General features: G+C 43.4%; 1 protein-coding gene across 8 annotated transcripts in view; it reads left to right on the top strand.

Annotated features, from left to right (window-relative positions):
• The window catches only part of LOC118364280 (MAP7 domain-containing protein 1-like), a 74,363-nt gene that overhangs the window by 19,475 nt on the left and 38,261 nt on the right, over window positions 1–16,627 (top strand). For 6 of the 8 annotated variants that reach the window (XM_035745697.2, XM_035745698.2, XM_035745692.2 and 3 more), the window contains exons 2-4: window positions 7,792–8,010; window positions 13,596–13,664; window positions 14,321–14,341. In XM_035745697.2, the coding sequence (XP_035601590.1) occupies window positions 7,792–8,010; window positions 13,596–13,664; window positions 14,321–14,341 (309 nt within the window). The remainder of the gene's footprint in view (window positions 1–7,791; window positions 8,011–13,595; window positions 13,665–14,320; window positions 14,342–16,627) is intronic. The other 2 variants (XM_035745699.2, XM_035745694.2) reach the window with 1 other exon arrangement.

The raw sequence follows: 16,627 nt of genomic DNA, 5'->3' as shown, positions 1-16,627 counted from the left end.
TGCAGTGCATCAAAGCCCTGACATCCTCAGCCTCTTTAAACAGACCATATCGCTGTATTCTGAAATATGAAATCTGTCTTACCTTATTTTTACCAGCATGTCACCTGTGCAACTAGAGACAAAAACACTTTAGATAACCTTTACTCCACACATAGAAACGCATACAAAGCTCTCCCTCACCCTCCATTTGGCAAGTCTGATCATAACTCTATCAGTGACCGTACGTACATATCCCAATCAGAAGCCATGTATTACAGTAACATCAGCACTGATTTAAGCGCTACAGCTGCCGCTTTCATGGAGCGGGTCGCTATTCCGAGCTCTTATAAGTAATCCGACCTCCGACGAGCCATCAAACAGTCAAAATGTCAGTACGGGACTAAGATCTAATCCTACTACACTGGCTCTAACGCCCATCGGATGTTGCAGGGCTTGCAAACTATCACGGATTATAAAGGGAAACCCAGCCACGAGATGCTCAGTGAAGCGAGCCTACCAGATGAGCTAAATTCCTTCTATGCTCTCTTCGAGGCAAACAGCACTGAACCATGCATGAGAACACCAGCTGTTCTCGATGACTGTGTGATCTCACTCTCCATAGCCGATTTGAGTAAAACCTTATAAAAGGTTAACATTCACAAGGCAGTTGGGACAGACACGTACTTAGGGCATACGCTGACCAGCTGGCATTCAGCCTTTTAGCAGCAGCCAATGTGTGGTGTTCAATATTGGCCTACACATTCCTTAAGACTTAAAACAAAACTTGCAGGGCTTGACATTAACCTGTTTATCCACTTGTCCTTCAGATTTGTTGTGGTGTTGTTTGATGCAAAAAAAATGTACAAAATATAATGTATTATTATTCCCATACCATTATTACAGAGAATCAGACAAATTATGCTACCCTCTGCCTAATGGCTACTTAGCTTATTCAAGCCTGTCTTAAATTACTACACTGCCCCTTTAAGACAAAAAAAGCTCTTTACCTGACTCACTTTTCAAAGATGTCTAGAAATGTACACATTTTGGGCTCTTGTAGAAGGCAATCACTCCCCTATTGCTGACTGCAAAGTATCTATAACTGGGCTAATAACTCACTAACTAGCCAAGGATATGAACACAATGTGCACACGTGGCTAAATGCAGCTTTCACTTTGATCACAAAACAAGCTCATCTACTCATGACCACTCATGCTGTAAACACAGACCAGTTCAAAGTAGCACAGCAACAGGTTGCCTCACTGCCTGATGGCGGCCGCGGTGCAAATGAGTATAGTCCAAAAATCTGCATTCCACGACGTCCAACATGTTTTCACCCGCGATCGTTTTCAAAGTAGCCCAATTTTCAGTGAAAATCTCAGACATGGCAACCCTGCAGCTATCCCCAACAAACCCATCACCCCTTCCCACTACTTTGGCCCTAACAGATCCAACACCTGGCCGTCGGCCTGGGAGGATGGAACCCCTTCTCTTAAAACCCCCTGTAGTTCTGTGCTAAAATCTTTGACACCCAAAACCTTCTCTGCTGCTGCTACCACCAAATCAATCTTCTGAGATTCCTGTACTATTTGTGCAGTACAATTAATGACCATAGCAATAAGCGAAAGAAATCCTACCTTACTAAAAATCCATCCTCTCTTAGCAATGGCAGCGCAATTGAGGAGTTTCACCATTTCTAAATAGTTAACTTGGTGGGATTTCCTATGAGTTAAGGAAGGATCACATACTTCCATCCAGTTCATCAGGAGGTATTAGCCAATTAATTATGCTTGTGTCATGAGCAAACATAACTGCAGGCGACAGTAAATCGCCAACTATATAACTGTTTAAACAATTCACTCAAGGTGGCAGTATGCTCCCTTTCAGTTTGTTTACCATCTCATAGAAGTATTAGAAGAAAATGGACTACTTCAAAATGGAGATGGCCTCAATGGCTCTGCCCATGCTCTCACAGATGCCAGAATGGGACAGATACGACTAAGATTTTTATAACTAACCAAAGATAGACCACAGCATGCCTTTTCCAATGGGAACAAGTGAATCATAGTGGGCAGAATAAGCAATGAGGTGGGCAGAGACAAGCACGATCTAGTGAGATCCTATTGACATGTTCTAGCGTGCGTGTGCATATTTCCGTTAGGGAATACCTACTCTATGAAGTTCCCATGTGCAATAACTCAAATTGCACTCCTTCTTTGCACTCCTTTACACTTTACACTCCTTTACACTTTACACTCCTTTACACTTTACACTCCTTTACACTTTACACTCTTTTACACTTTACACTCCTTTATACTTTACACTCCTTTACACTTTACACTCCTTTACACTTTACACTCCTTTATACTTTGGCAAAGTGTAAAGTCCACATATCATTGTCTACTCTGTTCATAACGGATTCTAGTTTTGGTAACAGAAGACTTTATCGAGATCTCACTACCATCCGTTGAAATATATGTCTCATCTCTGGATATGACTTTTAGTCCTCTAGCTCTAGGCCTTATCATTGTTTTTTTTACAGAAATATTTGGCAATCGACTAGGAATTCTTTGGAGATCGCGATCGACCAGTTGGTGACCACTGCTCTAGAAAGTTGCGTGAAGTTCAATCTCGTGCGTCCCTCTGTGGGCTGATATTTCCTCTGCACGGCAGTCCCTGGGAGGCAGTCTCGGGGCTACTGTGCGGGGCTATTGTTTGTGTAATACAAATCAAATCAAATGTTATTTGTCACATGCAAATATAACAGGTGTAGACTTTACAGGGAAATGCTTACTTACAAGCCCTTAACCAAAAGTGCAGTTTAAAGAAAAAATACATGTTAAGAAAGTATTTACTAAATAAACTTAAGTAAAAAAAGAGAAAAAAAGAAAATAAATTACAAATAATTAAAGAGCAACAATAAAATAACTGAACTGGACAGTGTACAGGACCAGTATGCCTCAGATTCCTGAAGCTGGTCTGTCCCACTTTCTGGGCCTTGACCTGGCCTGCTCAACCCTCTGCTTTTCACTGTTTGTCTCTATATACCCACAGCAATCCTGGGCTCAAATACTATTTGAATGCATTTCAAATACTTTATCCGTGTTTTATTCAGCTTGTCTGGTACAATGGGACCATTAGAATAGTCACGACAGTGCAAACGCTACCCATCTTGCACTCCAGGCAGGCTGAAGTAAACTCTCAAAGTATTTGAAAAATGTCAAATAGTATGTGAACCCAGGTTTGATAGAAAGTAGCGACCCTCTTCAACATGGAAATCTGCAGTGTCATAGTGTTCATTATTTAGATTGATTCTAGTGGCACTTCTCAAGGTCTGTGCAAGGCGGCATTTAGAGTCGTAGGAACACTCCAAGAAGCCTAAAGACACATTAAGTCGGTGTGTGTGTTTGCATGTGTATATGCGCACTGTATTTGGTCTCTTCAAAATGTAGAGACCAAACAAAGAACGTGCCTGCTGCTCACTAAACAGAGTTCCAGTTTATTCTGTGAGTAATAATGAATGATTGTGAAACAGTTATTTCTAAGACATTTGGCACTTGAATATACACACAGCTGGACAGCAGTGTCTACATCATAGCATGCTTATTGCATTCACTTCTTGAATTAAGTTGTTTTTAGCCGTTTTTATACTCAGAAGACTTGGGTCACTGTTCGACACCAGAAGGCAGTATTTGAATGGTTATTCGACAGTAAGTCGAGTAATGGTCATGTTGGAATTCATTGAGTACATCGGTGCAAATATCAGATTTGCATTTTGAAAACCAGTGTGTTAAATTGCAGCTAGCGTGTTAACATTTTGTTGCTGTGCTGGCATGGGGTTACCAGGCTTGTTGCTCAGTGCCCGTATTCATAAAGCATCTCAAAGTAGGAGTGCTGATCTAGGATCAGCTCCTGTTTGTCCATGTCATCTTACTCATTATCATATTAAAGTCCAAACTGGTCCTAGAACAGCACTCCTACTCTGAGAGTACGGGTGACTAAATGTCACTAACATAGAATATTATTCAGTGAGACAAATAGAGTGTCTATTCTCTTGGTCTTTGTATCAGCAATCCCTTCTCTGTTGTCCGAAAGTGCAGGGCTGCAGGCAGCCAGAATATCACATCCATAATGACCCTCGTTTCTCTCCACTGCACCAAAACACCATGGAATATTAATCAGCCAAACCTCCCCTAGCCTGCAGCACAACACAAAACAACACCTCTTCTCAGTTCCTCTCTCTTACGCTTAGTAGTATACGGTTTAATTTGTATTCAGCATACACAATGTGCCTCCAGACTGGGCTCTCTTGCAAATGTATATCATAGACACTACACTGTATATATCATGCAGATTATCAGAGCGGTCGCACTCAGCACTGCTACCCATTGTGTTCTTTATGACCATAAGTCCTCAGGTGTTAATGAGTATGCTATGATATGCTCCCCCAGAGTACAGCACCATAGTGCCCTCAAAGCTCATCACTAAGCTAAGGACCCTGGGACTAAACACCTCCCTCTGCAACTGGATCCTGGACTTCCTGATGGGCCGCCCCCAGGTGGTAACAACACATCTGCCACACTGATCCTCAACACGGGGCTCCTCAGGCGTGTGTGCTCAGTCCCCTCCTGTACTCCCTGTTCACTCTTGACTGCACGTCCAGGCACGACTGCAACACACAACAGTGGTAGGCCTGATCACCGACAACAATGAGACAGCCTATAGGGAGGAGGTCAGAGACCTGACCGCGTGGTGCAAGGAAACAACCTCTCCCTCAACGTGACCAAGACAAAGGAGAAAGGAGGACGGAGCACACCTCCATTCTCATCGATGGGGCGTCCACATGACCAACACATTCCTTGGCGTCCACATCACCAACAAACTAACATGGTCCAAGCACACCAAGACAGTCGTGAAGAGGGCACGACAAAACCTTTTCCCCCTATGGAGACTGAAAAGATTTGGCACGGGTCCTCAGATCCTCAAAAGGTTTTACAGCTTCACCATCGAGAGCATTCTGACCATTTGCCTCACTGCCTGGTTTTGCAACTGCTCGGCTTCCGACTGCAAGGCACTACAGGGGGTGGTGCGTACGGCCCAGTACATCACCGGGGCCAAGCTTCCTGCCATCCAGCCACCCTAGTCATAGATTCTAGTTGCCATCCTCTGCACAAGCTCTCTCTCTCCCTCTTTCTGTTTCTCTCTCCCTTTCTCCATATATCCCCCCCCCCCTTTTTATATCTCTTCTCTCTCTCTCACTCTCCCCCTGTCTCTGTCCTCTCTCTCTCTCTCTGCCCTCTTCCTGTTTCCCCCTCTCTATATATCTTCCCCTCTGACACTTCTCCCTGTCATTGCAGTGTGTTTGGCAGCAGGCCCGTTGCCATACAGAGACACCAACAATGGCTCCTCTCTCTCTGAGTGCATCACCGAGCTCATCCACCTCGCTGGCCCAGTACTTATTTAACAGTGGCAGGCTTTGAGCAGGGGACCGCTGTGTATCTGTCTCGTCTCAGCTGAGCTCCCCCGTAGACTCGTCTCAGCTCATCTCGCATGCCAGCACTCTCTCTCTCTTTCCATCGATGTCTCTGTCGCTTTCTTTCTCTCGCCCCAGTCTCACCTCTCAAGGAAGCCCATGGCGCCAATGTCCTACTAAGAGTCATCAGAGTAAATGCTCTCATTCCAGAACTGATAATATGAGCTTTTCCATGAGCTGAGCTCTGGCTTGTCTTTTCCATACGGTCTGATGTCTATGTCAACAGAGGGATGCAGGAGAGCTCAGTCAGTTATGACTAGAGGAGTAGCTAGGAGGGACTAGAATGTTTCTCGTTTTTGCTTAACGTAACATAAGTACATGTATCACTCTCGGATGATGTGAGTCAATTAAAATTAAAAGTTTAAATGTCAAATGGTGTTGATATTGATATACTATATGCTTCATGGAGTGGGTCCTTCTTTTTTTGTGGTAATAATGCATTGGTTCTCCCTGTTGACTTGGTTGGCCACCCATGCCCACCCACTCTCTGTTCTTTGCGGAGGTTAGCAGCAGGTTGCCTGAATGCCGGTCTTATTTCCATCACTACCTCAAGCAGACCATAACATGTATAATTGACACAGGTTTCTCTCTGCCAGGTGCATGCCAGCTTCCCACAAAAATGCATAGTGTATGTGATGGAGGAGGTCTGGTTAGCTGTGTGTGTCTCTCTGTGCCAGGTAGACTGTACAACAGATGGCAGGTGACTGAGAACGACAATGTCAATATGGAGGAGACCTGTTCCCATAGAAATAGAATGACTAGATGGGCGTGTCCGTTCTAATCATTCAATTTCTATACACACACCTACTGTTCAGTATCAGAGTACTCTTCAAAACAATATAGCTATACTGTATAGGCTACATGCAGCTAGATTCGATACTAAGTACATCATATTGAATTTCCAAAGTTATACACTATTTGCTTCTTCCAGCATTGCTGCACTGTGTGGCGTTATCATACTTGCCACTGTGTTGCACAGAAGAGAGTAAATCTCCTGTCAATGGTCCTTTGTGACATACCTGCTCCACCGTCATTGTTTTTAGCCCTGGATGAGTCATTTAAAGCACGTTGCCCCAGTGTTTACCCTGAGAGACTATGTGGAAGAAACTCGGCTCAATGCTGAGTGTTGCAGAGGGAATGTAGGGCGACAGTGCTGAGTGGACAAAGGAGCCAAACATTTCTCCCTAGGTCTTTGTGAGGCCTCCAAAGCCTGGGCAAAGTTATGTTTGAGCAGGGAGCTTCAGGCTCAAGCTGCCAAGTGTGAGTCACTCTGCCACTGAGGCACTGACCCAGCCGTGGAGCTCTCGTAACCAACACCCTGTCCAACTGTTTCTATTCCTAAAGGTCTTTGCAGGTGTAACCTGGGATCCCATTGTCTTATGTGGTCACAGGATGAAATGCACACACAATCAAGGCCCACTGAACCTGTACACACACAATAACACACTTAGTGCCACGTAAGCCAGTGTTCAATTTACTCAAAAAGATACTCAACAAGACCAGACACTACTTTTTTAGTATGAAACTACAGAGTACGCTTTTAAAATGTTCTCTGGCTAAATTAATGATGACCTTTGTCATAAAGAGAGGAACCTGCAATTATTTTTTCCCCCTCCTCTCACTAAATCAATCCGTTCCTCCCCAGTAGAATCATCAAGATGCAGAGAGGCAATTACCTTGTTTTGTTCTGCCAGGGAGAGAATTCACTCAGCCCTGACTGTCGATAAATCAGCCGGTCGTTCTGGGAGAGAGCAGTGTGGGGTAAAGTTAGAGAGCCAGACCAGAGAACCGAGATCTTGTATTAGAGTGCTAGTGGACTAAGCATATCTTGAGTCATTTAGACTTTAAGGTTTGCCAGTGGGTGAGATGTATCGTTCTTGTCATGCTGTGCTTTATCATTCTTGTGTGTTTATAGTTTTACATTATTGAGGCTGAGAGTTAGTTGAGTAGCTCAACGGAGACCACAATGCACAATGCCTGTGTTCTCTGTTGATCTCGTACTATGGCTTGCTGGTACGGTATGTATGTACAGTATACTGTTAGGTAAACACCCATGGAGAAGGGGTTTCTTAATAGACCTTGATTCCACCTGTTGCACCTGTTACATCCTAGACTATAAAGTAGAGCAATACAACGTCACTCAGACCCACCTCCAGACAAGCAGTTGCTTTGGAATGAGGACAGGTTGAATTCCATCTCTATAATGTGGTGTGTTACACAGCTCACTCCGCCATTTTCTCACCTGGCTTCTTTTTGTTTCTTTCTCTCTCTCTGACCAGCTCCCCACCCGGCTCAGGACCCAAACCCCACAAAGCAAGACACCGAGGGGTTGACAAGCCACCCTAAAACAGGCCCAGCCCAGATAATGGAAACCTACACGAAAAAAGACAAAGAAAGGAGAGTGGGGACCCCCACGAAACTGGACGTCATCCCGAAGTCACCTGCTACACCGACATCGCCCATGCCTGGCTCAAGTTCTAGCCCCAAACGTAATAAAGGTAAGTCTCCCTATACTGTGGTGTTACCGGTAATAAAGGAAATGGTGTGAAAATGTCTACCCATTAGTATGTGTTTCTATCTACCATAGAGCATTTCAAGTAGTTTATGACCATTTTCAGGGGTATGAACACAGCATTAGATATCCATGGTTGTATAATAAAGGCTATCTTCAGCAGTGCCCTGTGATTATTGAGCAATTACCTCAGTGCTCAGATGATGTCATCCGACCCCTTGGGAAAACAACATGGTTCAGTCCAGAATTATCCTGACCACAGGCTTTCAGTGCTGGGGGTAAATCCAATAGACATGCTGCAGGTGGTTAGTTACAGCGCTTACAGCTCACTTGACAAAATCCATTAAGCTAGAATTGTGTTGCTATGGGTTTATAGAATTTAGCCAAAATTTTATTTTTGGGGTAATTTCTGATGTAATGTTTAGTGGATGGCTAATGCTATTCGCTAACAGGCTAGTCGCTTACGGGCTATAGCTAGCCTGCTCGCTAATCACCTCTGGTCTCGAATGAAAGTTGGAGGAATTAACCAGACTGGGCATTACATTTCACTGAGTGATGCCAGGGGGTCATTTAGACTAGCTTGACCTGCTGTTGCACCACCACCACCACGTTTGTTTCCACAATGCCACTACTTGTCCTACCCCAAGTGCTGGCTAATGCAAACACTAAGAAATGTGTTTGGGGGGTTTTGTGAACATAATCTTATTTTCTCTCTGCCCATTTTATTCTTTGCCCAGTAATCTATTGACTGTGGTCATGGTCTATTTAACAGTAGCGTGAGGTGGCAGAGCTGACTACTGACTGATTATCACAGTAACGCCAAAGTAGAAGACTGGTTTTGGTTTCCCGGATCAGATAGTCCAATCAAGGAGCTCATTTTAATGACAATCTAATTGAACTGCAGGATCTCTCAATAGACAACAGATCTCAGATCAGCTTTTGTAACGTAAAACATATTGGTAACACTTTACTTAAAGCCTACAGGTATAATGCTTTATAATCTGTCATAAGCATTTGTAGTGTCTTATGATAAGGCGTATAATGTTATGTCTCTGTTAGAAGCATTTGAGCACCAATAAGTCAACAAACCTCTGAGACAGCACATTCTCAAACAAGTTCTGTCACTTCCTCTCCTTCAGGTTGCCTTTCTGCTCAGTCATGCAAGCTTACCTCTGTATTTAATCTTACCCTGGGGGTAGGAGGAAGATGAAAAGGACGAGAAACACTCTGCAGCTCTTAATTAGCTAAGTTAAATGGCAAGTCATGTGTTTGGGAGCACTACCTCCGTAATGTCCGCCTTAATTAAACTTTGTCACATCTCAGACTCGGGTCTGACAGCTCATGGCACTTGGCCACCGGTGGTCCCTTGGCCCCCTGGGAGGTTTTCAGTGTCCCTGTGTTTTCAAGAGATCTTTAAAAGACCAGGGATTTTACTCTTCACTGTCACTGTCAGGGGGCTCTGCTGCTTCAGTTCAGCCATCCACATACACACGCATGTCGCACACACGCGCACACACACAGCTCCCCCAAACCCCTCTCCAAGGCACTTTGTTGCTATGGAGACTTAGTTTTTACTGTAACACTTTCTTGTGGATTTCCCATGGACATAAATACAGTGCCTTCGGAAAGTATTTACACCCCTTGACTTTTTCCACATTTAGTTGTGTCAGATTTTGTGTCACTTGCCTACACACAATGCCCTATAATGTCAAAGAAGAATTCTGTTTTTTGAAATGTTTACAAATGAATATCTGTAAGGTCCCTCATTCGAGCAGTGATTTTCAAACACAGATTCAACCACAAAGACCAGGGAGTTTTTTGAATGCCTCGCAAAGAAGGGCACCTATTGGTAGATGGGTAAAAATAAAAAAGCAGACACTGAATATTCATTTGAGCAAGTTATTGATTACAATTTGGATGGTGCATCAATACACCCAGTCACTGCAAAGATCTACATTCTACACACCGCAAAGGCGTCATTCCTAACTCAGTTGCCAGAGAGGAAGGAAACATCTCAGGAATTTCACCATGAGGCCAATGGTGACGTTAAAACAGTTATAGAGTTTAATAGCTGTGATAGGAAAAACCTGAGGATGGATCAGCAACTTTGTAGTTACTCCACAATACTAACTAACCCAATTGACAGAGTGAGATGAAGGAAGCCTGTACACAGGACAATAACCTAAAACACAAGGCCTGTAACGGTTTTCTAGGTGTCGTGAAGGAGAGTCGGACCAAACTGCAGCGTGTAGATTGCGATCCCATGTTTAATGAAAAAAACTAACGTAAATACAAATAAACACAAAACACTACAAAACAATAAACGTAATGAAAACCGAAACAGCCTATACTTGTCAACTAAATAACGCAACAGGAACAAAGACACTAAGGACAATCACCCACGACAAACTCAAAGAATATGGCTGCCTAAATATGGTTCCCAATCAGAGACAACGATAAGCACCTGCCTCTGATTGAGAACCACTCCAGACAGCCATAGACCTTGCTAGATAACCCCACTAGCTACAATCCCAAATACATACACACCAAAACCTCAAGACAAAACACACCACAATACAAAAACTCCATGCCACACCCTGGCCTGACCCAATACATGAAGAAAAACACAAAATACTTAGACCAGGGCGTGACAAGGACAAATCTACACTGGTTTTGCTTACCAAGAAGACAGTGAATGGCCGTTACAGTTTTGACTTAAATCTGCTTGAAAATCTATGGTAAGACTTGAAAATGGTTGTCTAGCAATGATCAACAACCAATTAGACAGAGCTTGAAGAATTCTGAAAAGAATTACACTTCGTTCAAAAGTTTGGGGTCACTTAGAAATGTCCTTGTTTTTGAAAGAAGAGTCCATTAAAATAACATCAAATTGATCAGAAATACAGTGTAGACATTGTTAATGTTGTAAATGACTATTGTAGCTGGAAACGGCTGATTTTTAATGGAATATCTACAGAGGCCCATTATCAGAAACCATCACTTCTGTGTTCCAATGGCACGTTGTGTTAGCTAATCCAAGTTTATAATTTTAAAAGACTAATTGATCATTAGAAAAACCTTTTACAATAATGTTAGAACTGCTGAAAACTGTTGTTCTCATTAAACAGGTAATAAAACTTGACTTCTTTAGACAAGTTGAGTATCTGGAGCATCAACATTTGTGGGTTCGATTACAGGCTCAAAATGGCCAGAAACAAAGATCTTTCTTCTGAAACTCATCAGTCTATTCTTGTTCTGAGAAATAAAGACTATTCCATGTGAGAAATTGCCAAGAAACTGAAGATCTCATACAGCACTGTGTACTATTCCCTTCACAGAACAGCACAAACGGGCTCTAACCAGAATAGAAAGAAGAGTGGGAGGCCCCACAACTGAGCAAGAGGACAAGTACATTAGAGTGTCTAGTTTGAGAAACCGTCACCTCACAAGTCCTCAAATGGCAGCTTCATTAAATAGTCAACAGTGAAGTGGCGACTCCAGGATGCTGGCCTTCTAGGTTCCTCTGTCCAGTGTCTGTGTTATTTTGCCCATCTTAATCTTTTCTTTTTATTGGCCAGTCTGAGATAAAGCTTTTTCTTTTCAACTCTGCCTAGTTGTTGACCGTTGACGTTGAGACTGGTGTTTTGCAGGTACTATTTAATGAAGCTGCCATACAGGGATACAAATACTTTCTGAAGGCACTGTATAGCCAGAAAGGCAGGCCCATCTTTGTCCAATGAGAGAAGGTATCTATTTAACGGATACCCATTGGATATGCCCAGACAAAAAATGCATTAAAACTTGGACCCCAGAACCAAATCCTGTGTGCGTTAGCTAGTACTACAATCTGCCATGAGAGCTATGTATGAAACTGCTCCTCTATTCCTTTCAAAAAGGCAAGTAAAAGAGATGAGAGAGAACCGTATTGTTGAGATTTGCGGAGTTTGCAGCTAACAGTCTGGAAACTAAACACGCTGCAGTGTTTCTGGGCCAACTTGATTCTGTTTCGGTCTCTGGGGCTCCTGTGGGGGGACTCATCGTGATGGTCAGGGCCTACACACACACACACACACACACACACACACACACACACACACACACACACACACACACACACACACACACACACACACACACACACACACACACACACACACACACACACACACACACACACACACACACACACACACACACACACACACATAATCCGAGTGGGTCAGAGGATGTAATAGGGAGGCTGCTGTTTTTATTCCGTATCTGGTGGATTGTTTCAGCCCTGTGATGATATTGTTATAATGTGTTACAATCCCCTGAGGTATGAATCGTGACATGGATGTAGAACAGATGCTCTGTTTATGGAAGGAATGGATGGAAGATGAGGCCCGAAACCTTCACACATACAGTAGAATTCAACTTGGCTGGTTAAATGCCGATAAATTGTCATGAAAAGGTAGTAAATGGTGCTTGGCATTTGAGAATTACATTGTAATAATTACAGTATGGTGTTTTCATTCAGGGAGTACAGGTCATACTTATGCAATGAATCATATACAACATGATCATCTAATTACATGAATTATCTTTAAAACATATCATTCAAAACCAATTGGTCAGAGGAAATGTTCCACAAAGAATCTATACCAAACAATCCAAAGGGGTGCAGTAGAATTACTGTAACAGTAGGACTATGCTTCCCAGGCATGAGTTACCCTGCTCAGAGGAATGCTTGGAGGAATGTTCAGAGGAATCCTCGGAGGAATGCTCAGAGGAATGCTCGGAGGAATGTTCAGATGAATGCTAGGAGGAATGCTCGGAGGAATGTTCGGAGGAATGCTCAGAGGAATGCTCAGAGGAATGCTCAGAGGAATGCTCAGAGGAATGCTCGGAGGAATGCTCAGAGGAATGCTCAGAGGAATGCTCAGAGGAATGCAGACGCCAGAGATGTTACAGTAGGAAAAGATAAATCAACACTCCTCTCCCTTTTTCCACTAATGTAACACAGATACACACGCCTTTTTCCAGTCAGCACCATCAGGGACTTTGAACATATACACTAACTTGCAAGACAGCTCTGCCTGAAGATCGACGAGGACCTCTCTAGAAACGGATGTACAATGTTTTTGTCTCGAGGTTGGACAAAGACCATCTCTACCTTCCAAACATGATTGTTTATGTGGTATGCATTTCCTCATAAGTCAATAACGGCTAAATTGAATGCTGGACGAACATAATCCCTGTTTATAGCCATATTCTGTCTAGGATTAAGTGCGTTACTTAACTAAATGCAATTACATGTTCACTCATGAATCCTCACCAGGACACAGTAGCCATGGTGTGACTAACCATCAGTCCTAATCAGTGTTTTCCACATTGCTCATTCACTTCTATTAGATACTAGAGTGGAGTCTATCTGGCTCTGATATAGTTGCCAGATTTGACTGCCAGCTTCCAGTGTTTCATCGCTCTGCCGATGTGGGGCTGGTTTGGTGCTTCTCTCTGTGTACAATGACCTGTCACGTTCACATCCTCTCTCTCGCTCTTTCTCTCGTTGTCTCATTGTCACCCTAGACGCAGTGAAGTCAGAGGACAGACAGAAGCTGGCCAAGGAGCGGAGAGAGGAGAAGGCCAAATATCTGGGTAAGCTGAGATGGGGGGTTGAGAGGACGAAACTCTGTAAACAAGGAGAGGATGCCATCTAGTGTTGGGGGGTAAGGGGTGGTGGCAGATTTTGTTTTAGGTTGTGTCGGCATTGGCTTTGTTTTCAGGCCTACAGATGGTGTGCACATGTATCACAGAGACATTTAGAAAACGCTGAATGAACGTCAAACCAACCGAGGCTGTGGCTCAAGCTGAGCACTTCAATGAGAACGAAAAACAAGCCAATGATGATTTAGTATTTGGCTTTTTCAAGACACAGTTTTCAACGTGCCTGCTCCAAATAAATGTTCATGTGCGTTTTATTAAAACAATAGCCGAGCCAACCCCTTTTTGTTTCAACTCACAAATGCTTTAAAGATCCCCAGCTCTGAACTTTAAGTCAATTGGTAAAGAATCGTTTTCAATTGATAGTAGCGTATGTCAATGCCCTGCTTCCACTTGCCTTAACACTTCTCTGGCTCTATTTCTTTTTGTCAGTCAAGATGGCTGCCTGTCACCTGCTTGAGTTGTTTTGTTTGTTTATTTCACAAGTCACGTTGTCCTTGGCTCTCGTGACACACTGGCTACGTGCACTGCTTTGCATGATTGACAGTTGCTCTTGTCTTCTCTTTCGCCCACCCCACCCCCCCCTCCAGACAAGCTCGGCCAGATACAAGGTAAGTCACAACCGATGTGTCCATGGTGGTAGTGGTGGTGGTGGTAGTGGTGAGGATTCTTGTTGTCATGACCTGCAGTTTTGACCTGTTGCCTTTCACCCTCTCTACAAAAAAATATTTTGAATGAACTTTCTATATGACCACGGAAATGATTGCACCACAGTACCAGGCTGCCATTGTGAGAGCACCAATGAGTTTATCAGCCAAATTGCCAGGGTTAGAGGATCCAAGCCTGTTCTATTCATTCTATTTCTATGTGTGCCGCTGCTGCAGGGAGGGGGGCGTTGCCTAGCCAACCGACGACTCATTTGCTACCACAAGACCTTGCTTGTTTCAACAAAGAGCAACACAGTTTCATCACGTTGTAAAGAGTCCATGTTACCGCATAACGGGACTCAACTGCATGAGTATATGGTAATTGTACCAGCCCCACATTGTGTGTGTGCACCTTGTTATCATAGGACGTCAGCCCAGTGTCTACTTCCATCACATGTTTTCCTTCCATGTTGAGTAAATGATACAAAGTATATTGAACGCAGGTGTTGTAGCATTATAGCATCCCATCATGTATAAAAATGCTGGGCAGGCCATTCTTTTTCCCATCATTTTGCCTACCATGGCTATGTCCCCCCCCCCATAAGATTACAGTGCCCCTATCCAGAGGGCACGAGAGGTCACTAAATGGTTCGATGAGCATGAAAACAATGTAAGCCATATGCCATGGCCGTATCAGTCACCAGATCTCAACCTAATTGAACACTTATGGGATGTTATGTAACGGCTGGCTGAGAAAGTGTTTTCCACCACCATCAACAAAACACCAAGTTATGGAATTTCTCGTGGAAGAATGGTGTCGCATCCCTCCGAAATAGTTTCAGACACTTGTAGAAACTATGCCGAGGTGCATTGAAGCTGTTCTGGCTCGTGGTGGCCCAACACCCTATTAAAACACTTTATGTTGGTGTTTCCTTTATTTTATCAGTTACCTGTATAATCATATAATATATCATTTATTACCACTAAATGCTAAGAAGGCCAGTCTTTTGAAGTATCAAAAGCTGGAGCGTACTGTGTCTTCTTCAAATGTAGGCTATATTGTTAAATTATTTTCCTTCGTTTTTTTCTCCCTCAAACGAGATCGGATTTTCTCCCTGTATGTTTTAGTATTTTGATAGGCCTCTGCTGAGTATTGCATGAAATGTCCTCTTTGGCCCAAGAAGACTTGTTTGGCCCTATGACCATATGAGTTGTCCGTTCTTGGCTCTCTGTAGAGTGTACTGCATACTTAATGTGGACAGGGAGGGAACATGACTCAGTTAATGTTTATTTAATGTCTCTAGTCGCTGCCTAGCAGACCAAGATGTTGAGTGTCAACGAAGGGAAACATTAGGGGAGATGAAGGGAAGGAGGACCATATTTAAGTCACATCCACAAGGGGAATGTAGAGCTGTTGATCTCTTCAATATGCACACACACACACACTTTTTAATTGGCTCAACTGGCACTACGCCATCCTATTCAAACGACGACAGATGTCAAAACTGAAATCAGATCACTGGGGACATTATTAAATGACCTAAGATCAGTTATTAACTGAAAGTATGTGTTTATTTCACAAAATAATTGTTTATTTGACACCAGCATTATAAAAGTTCCCTATAGCATGATCTTTTTCCTACTCCTCAATGCTATGCATGTTCTAAATTAGCATGGCCACTGTGCTGCTCCCTGCCAATATACCAAGATCTCCTGTGTGCCTTGTCAGTGGGCCTTTGAGTCAGTGGAGGCGAGAGCTGTATAATTCTACATCCATAGACAGCCCTTACATGTAGCCTCTGTGGACACTGGAAGCCTTGCTTCTCCTTCCTCCTCCCTCCTCCCTTCTCCCACAATCCCTCCTTCTCACTCCCCATACTTCAGATTTCCACAAGGTTGAAACCCGAGACAGTCTGCATGCAATTACCTCTACTGCTAGACCTCAAATATGCCCTTGCCTTACTGGATTCAAAGTACTGTTATTAAAAGTAATTACGTTGAACCGAAATGCACACTGACTGTAGCAGATAAGACGTAGGAGCTCATTTTGTTAGTGCTGGGGCCCTCTGGCCTGCTGTGGCATGTTGTAATGGTGCTTTTTGTTGTAATGGTGCTTTTTGTTTCCTGGTGCTTCTTGAGCCTACTTCTCTCAAATAAAAGCACAGCTGTGCACCTTGCGATAAATCTAAGCGTTTGCCTCCGATGTTACCCCAGTTTCCCCTAACGTAATCTGATAACCACCCATCGTTT

This window comes from Oncorhynchus keta, chromosome 31 (genome assembly GCF_023373465.1).
Source record: "Oncorhynchus keta strain PuntledgeMale-10-30-2019 chromosome 31, Oket_V2, whole genome shotgun sequence".
In the NCBI taxonomy this organism is placed as follows: domain Eukaryota; kingdom Metazoa; phylum Chordata; class Actinopteri; order Salmoniformes; family Salmonidae; genus Oncorhynchus; species Oncorhynchus keta.
Note: the sequence above shows the minus strand (reverse complement) of the source record. Positions and strands in the feature narration are given on the sequence as shown.